The following is a 17,181-nucleotide window of genomic DNA, read 5'->3' as shown; positions in this document are numbered from 1 at the left end:
TTTCCGATCGGTGCACATCCTGATTGGTAGTCCACCTATTTTTACTTTAATGTGGTATGCTGGATTCAACTGCATAAAAGAAATTCATATGTACCACAGGCGTCTCGTGAACGCATGCGGTGCATGCTGCGCAATTGTGGAAAAAAGGACAGCTTGCTCTGCGACGACATTCATGAGCGTTTCTACATTCTAATGTCTTCATATAGGAGAAGTATTTATTTTACACGAGAGCGCTGAACTAAGCTTATACTACATTTCTTGGATCTGAAGTGACGCATGCGTCAATTGTGGGAAAAGAATTATTGCTTTCTTTCACTTTCTGTGCTACCGCACAGATCGAGTCTGTGAGGCACCTACCTCCACACACCCCCATGAGCTTCAATGGCATCGCACGTCTTTACCTCTATCTACAACGCAAATATGACCTTAGTACGATAAGATGGGCTAGGAAGCAGTGGCTAGTGTATCGTGCTAAATATAACTTAACCAAGATAAGAATGCCCACGGGCGGTTCAAGATAAAATTTTCACCCGGAAATTGCTACATGGTTTTGCAATTTACATATTATGTTATGAATCAGAAAATTAAAAAAAATATATGAAGACATGGGCTATATTGAGCTATGCTTCTGAAGTGCCTAAATTTTAACTTTGTTGAATACTTGTTTATGTATGCCTAAGAATTGACTACAGGTTTGAATTTGTTGAATGATGAAAAACACTCATATTTTCCTTTTCATTCATATCTACTTTTTATGCATTGCTTTCATCTTTTTTTATTACTTTCCATCATATCTTTAATTTCACTAAATCGATACTTATCCTCCAACAATTTATATATTCTTTCACCATGTTCTGCCATCCGTGATTCTTTTCTGAAGCTCCTTTCCTTAACGTATTATTGTTTTCAATATGATATATCTGCTTTGTAACAACTCTTTTTAAAACAAATAGCCACGATTATGTAATCAAAATTAAGGTTTTGGGGCTACTCAAGAACGGCACTCCGGTTTGGCGCCCCTCAAGGGCAGCGCCCCGTGCAGTCGAAGGCGAAGTAGGAGGAGACAACAAATGACTGTGCATAGAGCCCGACGCAGCTATCTTTGCCATTGCGCAGATACCAATTTTCGTTTCGTCTCCCTCTCTCTTAGCATCACGTGTTCTACCCTGCTCGCCAACCTTCGCCATTGTTGCCATATTGTCATTCCATTCCTGGACACACTCGCGCAAACATCATTGAAAACAATTGAATAGCGCTTCAGCTCGCGGTTCACACCGTTCGGCAGGGAAGGTAATGGCAATATAGCATGGCGTAGTGGTTGATTCTTTTATGCGGTGCATGTTCATTGGCTAGCTAGTGACTAGTGTTGCCAAATGTAAATATGAAGCAGTATTTCTGTTACGGAAGGAGAAAGGCAAAATGACGGTGAGTTTTGTTGGATTGTAAACAACATATTTTTATTTTAAGTATTTCACTGGTTTGACATTGTGTGCGTGTATTGCGTGTGTGTAAGTGAAAGTGCATGTGTTTGGTTAGTGAACCTTGATTGATTGATTGATTTAGTTTATTTTACTTCGCGTTTTGTGCCTCTTGGCTAATTTGCGAAGATGGGGATGAGTGATGAAATAGATGAATAGACATTCACAAACAACCATACCCGACCGGGATTCGAACCCGGGACCCTTGACGTCGCAGCGCGATGTGCTAACCACTCGGCCACAGGGTCGGGCGGTTAGTGAACCTTAAATTCCATAATGCCTCCAGTACTATTGTTCATATTTCATCACTTTAGAATTGATCAAAAGAAATAAATTATGTGGATGCATGAGCATTTCAACCCTCGGCTCCGGCACCGGCGGTGTTCTTGTAGGAATTGTATGAAGGAAGCTGTTATTTTTACTGCTTAATGCGATGCGTTTTTTTTTGTGTGTGTGTGTTTCTGTGTGTGTTAAAATTGGCATGTTTTGATGGGTGACAAGTTCGTAACAAAAGAAAAAGCCGCGCGGCGGTAGCAATATATTCTTGTTGCGGAAGCCGGCATCGTTTGTAAATGTACAACAAAGGCAGCCGACTGTCGGCCATCACAGAGAGGCAATAATACTGCTTAAGGAGGAGTGTTTGTGGTTCAATTGTCGCTGTTTAACACGTTCGCAAGTTACACTGTTCTACAAATTTTCACTTTTTTCTGTTACAGAAAGGATTTGAATTTTGAATTTGAATTTAAAATTTTGGGAGCGTCAGCACTTAGGCTATTTTGCTCCCGTCACATTATACGGTGGCCAGCCCCTTATCATTACAAAGAACTACTCTAACGTTGCAGAACTAAAAATCTTAAAATCTTCTGACTTCTGTTAAAAGCTGAGGCTGTAAAGGGGCACTCAGCACACATAAGGACAAAAGAACAGGACAATACAAACAAAATTATACTGGCCATGGGGCCAGTCGCCAGAGCCTTGTTAGTCTTCAGTCCAGGGTAGAAAGGATACTAGCTTTTTTACTGAAATTGACCTCCTGAACACGAATATGAATTTCATTTTCTAAGATTGGCTCTTAATTTGATAATTCATGTTACCCATAAGCAATGCGTTGGCTCTTATTTTCAAGATAGCATAATTCATGTTACATAACAATTAATCATAATCAATGTGGGCATAACTTAATAAATATATTAAGAGCGCCCGCAAAAAGGAGGCCAGGGGGGCACTTGGGAAGAATTAACAGAATTCAAATTTTGAAATGAAAGCGTGAAAACATAGATGAGAGATGCCGTGAAAGACAGATTCAAATTAACTTAATGCTGGTGATGCTTTATGATAATTCTCTTAACTGGGGGAAAGCATAACTCTGTTTCCTCCACTTTAAACACTTCCGTATTCAGCATCCTCATATTAGTAAAGATTGGGTACTCTCATTTCTGTAACATAACGTGTGTAGAACAGTGTTATTAGTTCTCAAACCAGTGGTAGTGTCAGTCGTGCATCACATGTCGTTGCAGTTCCAGTACCAGTGTGGACGGGCTTATTGTGAGTGAACAGTTAAAATGCCACCAGGTTCATTAACCTTCGAGCGGGCGCGCCTGCGCAAAATTTACGCCAAAAGTAATTTTCTTTAATTTTCTTGTGTTTCCTTTGAATTCGTCGACCTATGCTTTTTATGTATTCCTCAAAGAGGTATTTTGTGTTACATATTAGCAGTCATTTTTACTAATCCATATGTTATACTCTGTCAATTGTTGTTTATTTGAGATCAGAACACCGTGTCGTAAAGTTTGCGCTGCGCGCCTGCTCCTGTTCTGTAATTATTTAGTCAGGTAATTTTTGAAAATGAGTCGACAAAACGTAGACGTTAGCGAAATTCAGCGTATCCTTCAAGTTTCTCGAATAGAATAGATTAATTGATTTTGATCTTGATTTTGTTTTTGAGTCCGCTTTATGCACAGAAAGGCTAATTGCGACTTGACTTACTTAGGTAGCTAGGCTCGTTCCCAGGATGTTTTGAGGGGACGGACATATCCGAAAATGTGAAAGTAAGTTCTTATTATTTGGTTTATTTTACTTATTTTATACGATATATTGTGTGTGTGTATGTGTGTGTGTGTGTGTTTGAGTGTGTGTGTGTGTGTGTGTGTGTTTGTGTGTGTGTGTGTGAGAGAGAGAGAGGTGAGGGAAGGGGGAGGCGGGAGTGTGTACGCAGGATATTGCTATAGACTGCCCATAATTTTTCATATGACTTAGAGAATTTTTACTCGACTCCGTCCCTCTTGAACTTGGAATGTAAAGTGTTTGTACATAAACTTGTAAAATTTAGGTTTTCAGCAGGAATATCTGTCGTAAAAAGTACGACACGCGCCTGCTGATGAAAAGCATGGTGCGCTATAAATATGTAATAAGTTTCGTACTGTTTTTTCTTCTTTTTTTCAGCATTCTAACTTGTATTTCAATATGTTTCATTTATATTAACCTCAGATATGATATCAATGAATGTAGACCCAAAAACATTTACGTTTATATTATAAAAATCCTTGCTCATAATGAATGATACTAAATGACGTAAAAAATGCGTCACGCGCCCGCTGGTGACACGATTATGAACGCGCCCGCTGGAAGGTTAATGAAATGGAAAAATAATAAATTGTTTAATTTTATTTTAAATCACTATGAACAAGTCTTCTTTACATCATTTTGATAATTTTACGCAAGGATTAGTCCACATTAACGGTTTTAGTCCATATGTATGTACATATAAAGCCACTTGTTAAGACATATAAATCCCAGCCCTGGTTATAATGCATGGCGTTTAAAACTCAACATTAGAGCTGAGTTCTCTAATTTCCTTGTTCTACGAACAGCTGTGCCTCGGTGCACTGTAGCGATTTTTTCTATCGAGCAGATTAGCAACACTGGTTCTCCCGTTCTACTGCGCCGATCGCGGCAGAAATATCTGGGTTTGACTATACTTAGTTCACGAGTTTGCAGAGTGCATTCTTATCTTGGTTAAGCTGCGCACCCGTTCAAAAACTACAAAAATAAACTTACTACTTTGTACAAAATAAGAAACAAATGTAAACCAATATGTTAATCGCTTATCAGTTAAGATGACTCATGCCACTATTTACGATCGGCTGTTTTAATTTGGACTTACGTTACGTTACAATCTATCTACAATATATCTCGGTCCAAGGATGCAAAGGACACGAACACAAACTTTGGCATCCAATGCTAAACAAAAATTAACAAATGACAAACTGCTACATCATCACTAGGCGTCGGATTTTAGGTTTTAACCTATTTTTTACTTTGCAGGTATATAAGAAATAACAAGTTATATCAGCGTTTCATTAAAAAACGAATCAACTAAGTTTAATAGTGCCTAAAGTAACCTATTTTGCTTGTTAGAACCTATTTTAGGTTTGTGTGCCTAAATTGAACCTTTTTTTTAGGTTTTTACAGGATTTTTATATCTCACAGAGGTATTTACTAGGTTTGGTGGCGAAATTCAACGACTGGCGTGTTTAAAACATGTTTTCTATTGATTTTCCTCCCTCCAAGTATATGATGCTTATCAAAGCTTTAAACAAAACAAAAATATCTGACGTCACTGTTACCTGCACACAGTGGCGGCGAAATGGGACAGTTCCCCCTACTTTTTACCCCTGCACTATAGACTCTGAGTGCTAAGCCTTGCCTACTAAGATAAATTAAACTGTCCTGTCCCCCTCCTCCCCATTCTCAGTGTAAGCACCCAATCGTCTCTACTAGGAGCCAATAATTCACGTTTAATTCCCTGTATTCAAGAAATTCCAAGTGAGTAACCACTCTGATGTTGTGCAGTAAATTATATATAACGTAATTCATTTTTCATATCAACAAGTAACTTTTCCTAACAACACAAGTGCAGTATTATAACAATTTGTAGATAATTTTGAAAATGATATAAAGAAATTAAAATTTATTTAGAAAATTATTTGCTTATTACGGTTCTTGTGAAATTTTGTTTTTAACGATTGTATCTAATCAGTATTTTTCAGGAATTTTGTACCAAATTAAGTGTTTTTGCAACCTATTTGAGGATTTTTCGAGTCTAATTTAAGGTTTTTAGAACCTATTTTAAGGTTTTTAGAACCTATTTTAGGATTTTTAGAGCCTATTGTATGAACCTAAAAGCATACTTTTTAGTACCTAAAAATCCTAGGTCTAATCATCACAAGAGTGCAACATGCCATTTCCTTTACGATCAGGAATTTCGTGGAAGGTTTGGGGCGCTCACACATTTGTACAAACCGCACATCTGTAATGTTGGTGAAAACATTAAGTGGGTAATTAATTTCAGTAACCGTTACAATATTATCAGTATTCTTCAGAAAATCCAGCAAGTGGATTAGATGACGTCAGCTGTGTTCGTTGAATATCCCGAATGCACCTACGTGTATGATTACACCTTGTTCTGTTACATAGGCCTAAAATAAATACACGATTGTGAATTCTGGCAGCGAGTCAACATCGATATGTGCTTATTAATATAACACACACACGCGCAAGAAATGTTCATTACTGCATACAAGGAAATGAATTTATATGTGGCATTGTTGCCATATGTAAATAAACAACTGTACTTTTACTCACCTGCGTTGCCAAATACTGTAAGAGATCACTTGCTTTATCGAGTTTCGCCACACATCCGCGATAAAATGAAGTGAAGCTTTCACTGGATATAAATCCACAATGATGTTTTCGTTTCCTTGTATTAATAGCTGAACTGATAACTATAAGATTATAAGGTCCATGCTACGTCGTCATGTCTTTCAACTTTTCTGCATCCCAGTAGCAACACCCGGAACGTGCAGCGACACAAGCAACAAGACTTTTTTTTTCTGTTTTTCCAGTTCCAAGTTCTAAATGCGTTGAGCGAGAAGGGAGTGGAAAATTACGAAACATCGACTGGAGGTGTTTGTCCACGTCATGCCATGTTTGTCTTCCCCTGGCGGCAGGTTGTCACACGGCGACCTCTTTTTAGGAATTTGTACTCCAGTGTTAACTCGCATCTTCAGATAACGCGGTGTTAAACCAACCTATAAGATACAAACGGTGTTCGACTCGAAAGAGGGGAGGGGCAACACGGAATTTCTACCCACCGTTTCTGTTAGTTGTAGACAAGAGTGCGAGTTGTTACGTTCATTATAAGCGTACACAATGAAACAAGTGGGTCGTAAAGTTGTTAGCTGATTTCTTCGGTAAGATGCTAACGGAAAGGAAGGACTTGTGGTTTTCGAATAGGTTTAACAAAAAGCTTTGTTCATTTACTTCCGGCTCTTTTCTGAGACGGTTAATCGTGAATGGTGATAAGATAAAATGTATGGAAGGACAAGCATATATGGACGAACGATACGGCAGGAAAGTATTTTCCATACCATGTCCTTTCGAGTAGAGACCACGCCTTTTCGAGAACCTACCTTTTCTGGTCTCCCTTGTCGCACAACGCTAGGAGAACCTTGTGTTCTGACGTCAGACGAGGAATGCCCACGTTCAGTGGCTGCAATTGCACGAAAAATGATCCTATCCTATGTAAATAACAATATGAATCAATCTGGAAATTATTACTGCGGATGGTGTCGTCCGGAGGTAAAGATGTACAATGGGAATTTCCTCTCATCCTTGCATGTCAACGGAGTGGTGGAATAACTGCGAAAGGGATTATACTTCGCTTTTGTGCCACTTTTGGCTAATCGCGAAGATGAGAATGAGTGATGATGCAATTAAATTGATGAAGGGACACTCACGAATACCCATGGCCAGGCCGGAATTCGAACCCGGGACCTCTGGCGCCGTAGCGCGCTGTGCTAAACACTCCGCCACGGAGGCCAGCGCATACGGTATAAACGCGAAGAAATTAGCGTGAAAGGTTTAAGCGCGAAAGGAATAACAGCGAAATGGATTAACCGCGAAAATTTCATTTTTTCGCTTAATCCCTTTCGCGGCTGTTCTGCCGATGCTTACAGACACCGCCATGGTCTTTTACGCAGGTGTAAAAAACTAATTTTCTTTCGTAAATTAGTAATCTTCTAATATATAAAAATGGATGTATGTGTGTATATGCTATGTGTGTGTGTTTGTTCCGTCATAACTCTCGAATGCCTGGAGCGATTTCAACCAAACTTGGTACACGTATCACTTGCAATCTCGAAAGAAATACTGTGGGGGTAAGACACCTCTGCACCCCTACGGGTGGGGGTGGGAAGGGGTGACATGAAAAAATAATCGAAAACGACCGATATTAGTGTGGAGTCCATAGTTGTCGGGGTCGCTAAGATGAATAGTGACACTCCCAATCAGCGTTGCCAGGTCAGATTTTTAAAAATCGGGAGATCGTCCCCTGAAAAATCAGGAGATCTGCTTAAAAAATCAGAAGAACTAATAATAGCGGATCGTCAACGTTATGGGGGGGTAGTATGGGAAAAGCTTTCCACTATCATTATTGAACATTAATTATTAGTTTTAAGTGGCAAAGATAAATTTATTACTGTTATGTTAATACAAATGTTATTATGAATTTGCACTTCAAGGGGTACGATAACCCCACCCCTTTAATTCACCTAAGGTAAAGGTACAGTTTCCCCCAACCAGTGGCGACGATCGTGTGCCAAACTGGCGGGGGTTGCAAGGATTCCCCCCCCCCTCTAATCGCCGGCACTGCCTCTACACATAGCACAAAGGCGGTGACATTACTGGAAAAATCCGACCTCGATTTTCTGTTCATCTCTCAGAAATATTCTAAAATAAATGACTGTGCGTGGATTTATGTACTTGGCGTTTAAAAGTTTATGGATTTTTGTGTTGGATATTTTTTAAATACTCTACCTGATAACACCATAGATGGCTTTTATTTAAAACTAGCCAATGCCGGCCCCCGTGGCGGAGTGGTTAGCACATCACGCTGCGACGCCAGGGGTCCCGTGTTCGAAGGTAACCAACCATTATTAGACAGATTGATTAATTGATTTGTCTAATCGTAAAGATGTGATTTTGATGAAGGGACACACAAAGAGCACGCATGCCCAATCTGGTATTCGAACCCGGAACCCAGTATCAGACAAGTCGCAGGTTTTTTCTTCAACTTTTTTCCCAGTCACTCCAGGTAATGTAAGTGTTAATTAAATCAGCTTTTTACATTCGACGATTACCTGGTATAAAATCGGGAAAGAGAATTTTTACCGCCACAGTATTGACTATTGATTGAGAAGACCAATTGTAATAGTAGTTATGCCCGACCCTGTGGCCGAGTGGTTAGCACATCGCGCTGCGACGCCAAGGGTCCCGGGTTCGAATCCCGGTCGGGTATGGTTGTTTGTGAATGTCCATTTTCATCCATTTCATCATTTCATCACTCATCCCCATCTTCGCAAATTAGCCAAGAGGCACAAAACGCGAAGTAAAATAAACTAAATCAATCAATCAATTGTAATAGTAGTTAACGCTCAGAAATAATTAGCTTTAAAAAAACAATGTTATAAAAACATGAACTATTATTTCTAAGTTAAAAGACGATTAATTAAATATAAAACTGCGACGTGTAAGTCTGCAACAGCAGTTTCCTAAGCCGACCTCTGTAGCTGAGTGGTTGGCACAGCGCTATGACATCAGGGATCCCGTCTCGGGATTAAATCTCGGCCTGGGCATGGTTTTCCCTTCATATCATCACTCATCCTCGTCTTCGTGATTAGCCAAAAGTGGCAGAAATGCGAAGTAAAATCAACCAAATCAATCAATCGACAGTTTACTAAGAGCTTTTGTAACGATAACCTTTGCCTGCATTCATAACGTGGACTCCCATTTTTATCAGAGTTAAAAACCCGAATCTGTATCTAGCATTTGCAATAAACACTACCATAAAACTGAATATTTGTTCGTACGTGTGGGTGGCAACATTTTAGTTGTTGGAACTAGCTTCCAGTTGCCTCCCCTTTGACAAAAACCATACCAGATGGGGCAAGTAGGACACCCGTCTTGGAGTTCCCAATTCACAAAAGGCTCAAGAAGCCGTGCGTCTTTCCCAATGTCATCAAGCCTGGTATGGCCCTCCTCCCCCCTTCCCCCCTCACTCTTTCTCTCTCTCTCTGCGGAATATTCGTTGGTCTTTGCATTCCACCACCTGAATATATAAATTTTAAATCAACTTCGATTTTTTTAAATAATTGTTCAGTATAAATATTTAAGGAAGCAAAAAATCAGATTTCCACATTTTCCTGAAACTTGTCAGGAGATCAGGAGATTGTGCTGAAAATCAGAAAATCTCCTGCGAAATCAGTAGACCTGGCAACACTGCTCCCAATGTCGTTCAACTCCAAGACACCCATGGCATCCCTAGGGGTGGGGGTGACATGAAAAATAATGGAAAATGATCATGGAAAAAGCGGTCATTTGGGGGTGCAAGCACAGATGTCCACCACCAGAACATTCACGTCCTCGACAACGTGCGACCCCTTGTAGGCGGAGGACAAAGCACGTGCTGTTTCCAAGGCTTCTGCCAAAGGTTGAAAACACTCACGTGGCGCACGGAAAGTCGGTTAGCAGGAGGAAATCTCCGGTTTGGCGCGAACTGTGCCAGGTTAAACCTTCTGCCTAATAGGTGTGGAGGTGGGGGTGGGAACGGGGTGAGTTAAAAATCGGAAACGACCGATATTAATGTGCAGTCCATAGTTTTCGGGGTCTTTAAGATGAATAGTGACATTCGCAATATCGTTCAACTTCAAGACACCTCTGGCACCCCTAGGGGTGGGTGTGGGAAGGGGGTGACATGTAAAGCGACCGATATTAGTGTGGAGTCCATAGCTTTTGGGGTCACTAAGATGAATAGTGACACTCCCAATGCCTTTCAACTCCAAGACACCCATGGCATCCCTAGGGGTGGGGGTGACATGAAAAATAATGGAAAACGACCGATATTAGTGTGGAGTCCATAGTTTTCGGGGTAGCTAGGATGAATAGTGACTCTCCCAATGCTGTTCAACTTCAAGACAACCCTGGCACTCCTAGGGGTGGGGGTGGGAAGGGGGTGACATGAAAAATAATGGAAAACGACCGATATTAGTGTGGAGTCCATAGTTGTCGGGGTAGCTAAGATGAATAGTGACACTCCCAATGTCGTTCAACTCCAAGTTCATCTTACACTATAGTTAGAATTTATTATTTTTCTGTCTATTAGAAGATTGGGATAAATAAACACCCGGGCAACGCCGGGCAATCAGTTAGTGTTCCAATATAATAGCACATACGAATACGGAAGGACAGTTTTTTAAATCCTTTTCTTGTTTTCTGCCACTGTCATACTTAACAATAACTATTGCAAAAGCCATGTTTTCTTTTGATTTTTATGTTTTATTCTAGTTTTTTACGTACTTTTTTACATTTTATACGTATTTTACGCGTTTTTTAAGCGTAATTTGCGTGTCATGTAGAAAATCTTTCTTTACGCGTAATTACACAATCCTGGACACCACTCTTCTCGTCAGACAATGTTACAAGTGCATGTTCTCTTTCAAAGCTCCATGTCCACGGGACTCAATTCCATGGCGGCGGTGGTGTTGGAGGACTTCTGCAAGCCCTTCTTCAAGAAGCCCCTGACGGAGAGACAGACGTCCCTCGTCATCCAGCTGGTGGTCATCGTCCTCGGGGCGGCCTGCGTCGGTTTGGTCTACGTGGTGCAGCATCTCGGCGGAGTGCTTCAAGTGAGTCCATTGAATAATTCTGTGGAAGTTTCCTGGAACCATTGCGTCGGCAGGCGGGTGAGGGTACAACGGCTCCGTCGACGTTCAAGTAATCAAATACTACCGTGCGTCCATTTCGATCTTCAGCCGAGAGATCGGGAGAAGCGTGGCGGGCGGCGCTGACGGAGATGCCGACATTTGCAGCCTGTAATGCCCGCTTATTTTTATGGACATATGCATACATTCATATAAATATTGCAAAACGAGCACTAACCTGTGTTATAAGGGTACGGTTTTAATTTTAGTAGCTTAGTAGCTGTATGTGCTGATGATTTTGACACGTCCATCTCACGGCGTAGAGGTTTGTTTGGAGAACGTTCTAACGCTGCACCAATTTCATCGAGTTTTGCTTCGGTTAGAATCCGTCGTTTTGGTTAGGTGTTTTAAAATTTAACGATCTAGTTTCTCGTAATTTAAGGACAAGGTGTCTAACCGTATCTCTATGTGGAGGTGAAACGCCTAGGAATTTCTGTACAAATTGCCTACACACGTCTCGACACGAGTCTGTTTTCATGTAAGTGTCATACATAAGAATTCTTTGTTCTAACGTGAACCTTGCGGCTGGCATTCCAATCGTCTCACTGACACAACACACATACACACTGCAATAACACAAACAAGTAACGGCAAGTAACCAAGAATATCACTCTTGCGCACAGTACGAAATTAACACGCTCTTGGTTTACATCTGCTCGCCACTATATTCACAGCTCTGTCTTCACCCAGTCACGAAGAAACAAAAAACTCGAGCTCGGAGATTTCGGATTGCAAGGAAGCTTACGAACACCATTGACTTTTAACGGTTTTGTCTGCAGCGTAATCTTGATACAGTGTTGCACATTCGAAACCTCCAAACGATCGACACAAAACTCTTTCAAGGATATAAACTTAAGCAGGACGTTACTGGTCAAAACTATGATTAAAATGTTTCATTATCTGTGGCTCTTAACATCGTTTCTAAAGCGTATTTTTTTGTGTATATAAGGGCAGAACTTGAATGAATTACAGATGATGAATTATAACACAGGTTAACGCTCGTTTTGCAATATTTATATGAATGTATGCATATGTCCATAAAAATAAGCGGTCATTACAGGACGCAAATGTCGGCATTTCCGTCAGCGCCGCCTGCCACGCTTCTCCCGATCTCTCGGCTGAAGATCGAAATGGACGCACGGTATATTGTACCATTTTTATAAATTTTGAAATGGGTGTTTTTGAGAAAAGTTCTAAAAAAACGTGAAAATTGATTTTTTGAACATTATTTTTTACAAATAATTTTCTATATAACGTTAGAAGTTAGTGCAGAAATTGCATTGCTAATAGTTAGTCCAGCTTCCATATTCTATTATCACAGCAAAACTCATGTCCTGTGGCTCTTCACTTAAAAGAAAAAAAAAAAGAAACGAAAAAATTTACAATTTTTGTATTTTGATTTTTAATTTTAAGAGTTGAAGAGGGTTTCATAAGTATGTTCCTTAATAATTTTTTGGAAGTACTTTGAACAAGCTTTGAAGTAAAGGAAACCTTAAGTTTCTACCATTTTCGGTTTTTTATTGAAAATTGCATAATTCTCCTTGCGTAAATGTTTTTTTTAGCAAATAGTGTCTTCCTTTGCGGGATTGTAACAATTTATCAGAGAATGAAAATATTTTATTCCTTGACATGTGTCATGTGTTCCTTTAACATATTTTCTTCACGCTGATTTTGTAATTCTAAGGTGGCAACATTTGCCTGTATGATTTGAGATGAAATGATCCTACAGTCGTTTTCCCCTCTCATGTGTTTACTAGTCGAGCCCACTTACGCATATTCGTTCGCTAGCTCCAAAGATTCTCGGAACAGACTATATTTAAGGTATACTATATTTCACAAAGTCGCATGGATATCTATCCACACTTCCTCCAAATAACGCATTAGAGAAGTTTGTGTCTCTAAAGCAGTGATTCTCAAACTTTTTCAGTCCGGGACCCATCTTGAATGATATTACACTTCAGGACCCGTAAGCATGGGCACTGACGGAATTACTTGTAGAGGTGTGCACCCAGTTTATAACAGTGATGTGCGTCTACGCGTAAACAACGATAGTCTACATTCTACACGTAGTCTACTTTATACACGTAGATTACGTAATCTATGTAAACAACATGGCGAAAGCTGATAACTTAGCAAAGGGCGCCGTGGAATTAAAAGAAAATTATACTGCGTATCAGTTGCTGATGTGCGAGGAGAACTTTTCATACTCTTTCTTCCAAATTCGAACAATTTCTCACCTAGGAAGAAACCTAATATAGGAAATATTCTAGTGTTTTATGGGGAAAAGACCACTCTTGCCTCACGACTGCCATCTGTTGTTGTTTTTTCATACTATTTATTTTCTTCCATAGTTGATAATACAGTAGAAGAGAAGAGAGATTTTGTTGTAAATAGGATTCTTTTCATTTCGTTAGGAACCAATATAGTTGAAAATGTCACTTTCCTTTCATGAAACCCTTGAAAATGCACTTTAGATTGTCTACTTAGTTTATGTAAACTACAACCCAATGTAATCTACGCGTAGATTACGTGTAGACAACTCATGTAGACGTAAACTTATAGTCTACGGCACATCACTGGTTTATAATCATTTGGGCGAGGATTTGTATGACCTAAAATCACCAAAATATGCAAAATAAAATATGCTCTTATGACCTAATATTTTACAAAATATGCACTATAATTTGAAAAATATGCCCTTATAACTGGATTGTTTCAAACTTATGCTGAAATATTTTGTCATATGTACTATTTTAGTTCACTTTATGGGCCGTGATGAGTTAAAATGCACAATCAATACTTTCTGTAAATTTTCAATTAAAAATGAAAAAGATTTTGCTGCAGTAAAAAAAAGGCTTAATTGAAGATGAGGGGAGTGTTCCCCGATTTGTTTAAAACTTTGTATACGTTCTACATGAGGCCTTCTGAACACGAATCTGACATTACAATTTCCAGGTCACGTCTGTAACTTGAAAATTTGACGTAACGTTAGGTTAGGTTAGGTTAGGTCTCCAGCAATGCAGTTGCACAACATTTACAATCTCAACACTCTGCTCTGCCGTCATTCTCAACCGGTCCTTCCTCTTCAAGTGACAAACACACTGTGTGGCAACACTGTAGACAGCGCAACTCAGTGGCTCCATCCCACAAAACATGGCTTCCTCACTTCTTTCCGGAGAAATATCGCCATTATGGAAAGCAATATATTACACCTTACACACGTAATATCCAAATTTCAAACAGTGACCGGACATCAGAACCTCTGATACTTCATCCGGAAAACTTATTTGGTTAGTACATTCTCTAGTAAATAAATCGGAGAACACTCCCGTCACCTTCAATTGCTCAAAAAATCCACCACCTCGAGTAAACATGAGAGTAAGAACGAATCCACTTGGAAAATGACTGTATATTTCTTGTAAAAGCGAAAACATGCTGAATATGACCGAAAATCCATCAAAATATGCTTTATCACCTAGAAATGGCCAAATATGTCAAAATATGCTCTTAAAAAGCACCTTAATTCAATTAGGTTCTTCACAACATGAATTTCTATATATTTAGGGAACACATCACCCTTACGGAAAAAAATATGTAAGTCATAAAAATCCTATGCCTAATAATCATATTTTTGCTAACATCGAGTACTTTAAGAAACCCTCTTTTTCGCTTGCTTAAACAAACTACACATACTTCATTCTAGAAAAGGAAGTATCCAATTTAATAGACTAATTTACTCTAGTCAAACATCTAACTAAGCACACATGCTGAAATTCAAACATTTATTTTTACTCACCGAACTAATGTGACAGTTGGGGGCTTACCCTTTCTGCATAAACTGGGGTATGTTGGGTTCAATGGTGATTAACTTAAGTCGTAAATCTGAGTGCGCGTCAATTCTATTTCTGTACATACGTTGAATCAGAGATAACAATCCATTTCCACACAAATATGAGCTGGAGAACGGCATGAGCAACTTCAATGACTCATCCGAATGGCGGTCGGAGATATCAAACGACATCTTAAATCAACATGCATGTGACACACAGATAATTAATTGATTGATTTGTTGTTTTAAATCCACTTTATGCACAGGAAGGCTAATCGGGACTGGACCTACAGTTTAAAGTGCGATCCGTAATTAAGAACTTATTGCTGCGACGGAAACGAAAATGACAGATACCACATTCCCTTGAGTTAAATAAACATCAGAGATATGCCGGCAGAAATCAATGGTAGAGCACGAATAACAGAAATGTATACTTTAGACTACGTACAACACGGGTTGGATTGTTAAAACAATATATCTTAGTAATTTAAATGCAATAGGGTTTTAAGACACAGTAAATAAATCTTCGAGCCCAACTTTGCGACCCATCAAACGCCCCATAGGTTGAGAAACGATGCCTAAAGGGTTATTTTCGTCACAGTGATCTCTTACTGATGCGTGTTTGTTTCTCCCAGGTTTCCACTAGCTTGAATGGAATCAGTGGCGGAGCCATGCTCGGGATTTTCAGCCTGGGGATGCTATTTCCAATGGCCAATGAAAAGGTAAAAGCTATGAGTCTTGTAATTTTAGTGTTTCTAAGAAAAAATTGTGGTCATATTTATCCTCATTTACGGTTTTTGTAAACAAGGGATTGTGGAAGAAACTCAAGTTGTTAGAGAAGACAAAGAAAGATAATTTCTTTGACTAAAGGAGCCGAATGCCGATCCTTCTTTCTTTGTTCCTCTCGCTAATCTCCCCCTCTTCCTATTTCTTCCCCCCCTCTCATAAACAGCGGCGGCGCCAGGATTATTCATCAAGGGGTGCTGAGGAGGTGCGGAAAGAAATTTAGAGGAAGCGATTCTGAAAACAAGGAAAACATGAAACACGCATGCAACCTTTCAAAACTGAGGGAACCAGGTACCAAAACTGAAGGGGGGGGGGGGGGCAAGGACAGTGTACTTTCCCTTGGAAGATAAGGTTTAGCATAGTGCGGGGGCAAAAGTGGCAAAAAGCGGGGGGTAACTGCATCCCTATTCGCCGCCACTGATAACATAAATTACTGACTGAAATTTAAATATATGTGTGAAAAATATAACTTTAGATTAACATTCATTTTCCAGGGATGCTGCCACCCCCATCCCCCGCGCCCTCCTCCTGGACGTCCATGATGATATGTATTAAATCTTCTACTCCAAGAAAGTGCTCATACAGTGTAAACATTAAGATACACGTTGCAGTCTTATTGAACTATATAGTGAAATACAAAATGAAATCATTCTGCCCTTAAAAACACAATTTTTGAACCTTTTCAATGTAACCAATGGAGGTACAAAATACATAGTACATTATACCTTCTACACCTTCCGTCTGCCACATACAAAACGCGAAGAGTACAACAACTGTGTCATCTTTAATATCCCTTCTGCCGCACTATCCCCAACAAAGAACTGTAAAATTTCTTCGTGAACATTGGGCCTCTTCCTAACAGTTTTTGAAAAAGCTTGAAATGGTACGTTTACTAGACATGTTACGTGGAACAAATACATAGAACGTATTAAGAAGAAAACTACCCTTCATGTTACAACTCGCATTAAATAATTTCCCGAGCACGACCTGGTGATACCTTAAATGCAGCTGAAATTTTTGCTCCAGTGTGAGGAAGAACAAGTAGGCGGAAAGCAAACCGTTTATCAACAATGCAAAAAAGAAAAAAACATAACTCATTAAGCTGTAGGCAATTATCAAAAACCACGAACATACCACTTGAAGAAACAAAAGAAGAAAACATTCATAACAAGAATGCTGACGAAAAAGAAAAACGGCCGCTGTATCGGCACCTCTTTCAGTGCTTGCGTGTTGTAGACAATAACAACGGTCTTACTTCAGTACCTATCAT

At 39.6% G+C, this 17,181-nt stretch overlaps 2 protein-coding genes across 4 annotated transcripts in view; one reads left to right on the top strand and one right to left on the bottom strand.

Annotated features, from left to right (window-relative positions):
* Positions 1-17,181, bottom strand: part of LOC145981536 (sodium-coupled monocarboxylate transporter 2-like) — a 160,369-nt gene that overhangs the window by 113,053 nt on the left and 30,135 nt on the right. Inside the window, exon 1 of one of the 2 annotated variants that reach the window (XM_083114843.1) lies at positions 6,123-6,347. The exons of the other annotated variant lie outside the window; for it this stretch is intronic. The gene's annotated coding sequence lies outside the window, so the exon portion shown is untranslated. Of the gene's footprint in view, positions 1-6,122; positions 6,348-17,181 lie in introns of those variants that run through there. 2 annotated transcript variants of the gene reach the window in all.
* LOC145981535 (sodium-coupled monocarboxylate transporter 1-like) overlaps positions 1-17,181 on the top strand; it is a 62,028-nt gene that overhangs the window by 33,576 nt on the left and 11,271 nt on the right. Inside the window, exons 11-12 of one of the 2 annotated variants that reach the window (XM_083114842.1) lie at positions 11,038-11,221; positions 15,761-15,847. In XM_083114842.1, coding sequence (XP_082970968.1) covers positions 11,038-11,221; positions 15,761-15,847 — 271 coding nt within the window. Of the gene's footprint in view, positions 1-11,037; positions 11,279-15,760; positions 15,848-17,181 lie in introns of both variants that reach the window. The other variant, XM_083114841.1, reaches the window with a different exon arrangement.

The sequence above is a fragment of the Lepisma saccharinum genome, chromosome 29, assembly GCF_977018435.1.
Source record: "Lepisma saccharinum chromosome 29, izLepSacc3.1, whole genome shotgun sequence".
Taxonomy (NCBI): domain Eukaryota; kingdom Metazoa; phylum Arthropoda; class Insecta; order Zygentoma; family Lepismatidae; genus Lepisma; species Lepisma saccharinum.
This window is presented reverse-complemented; position numbering and strand designations above follow the sequence as displayed.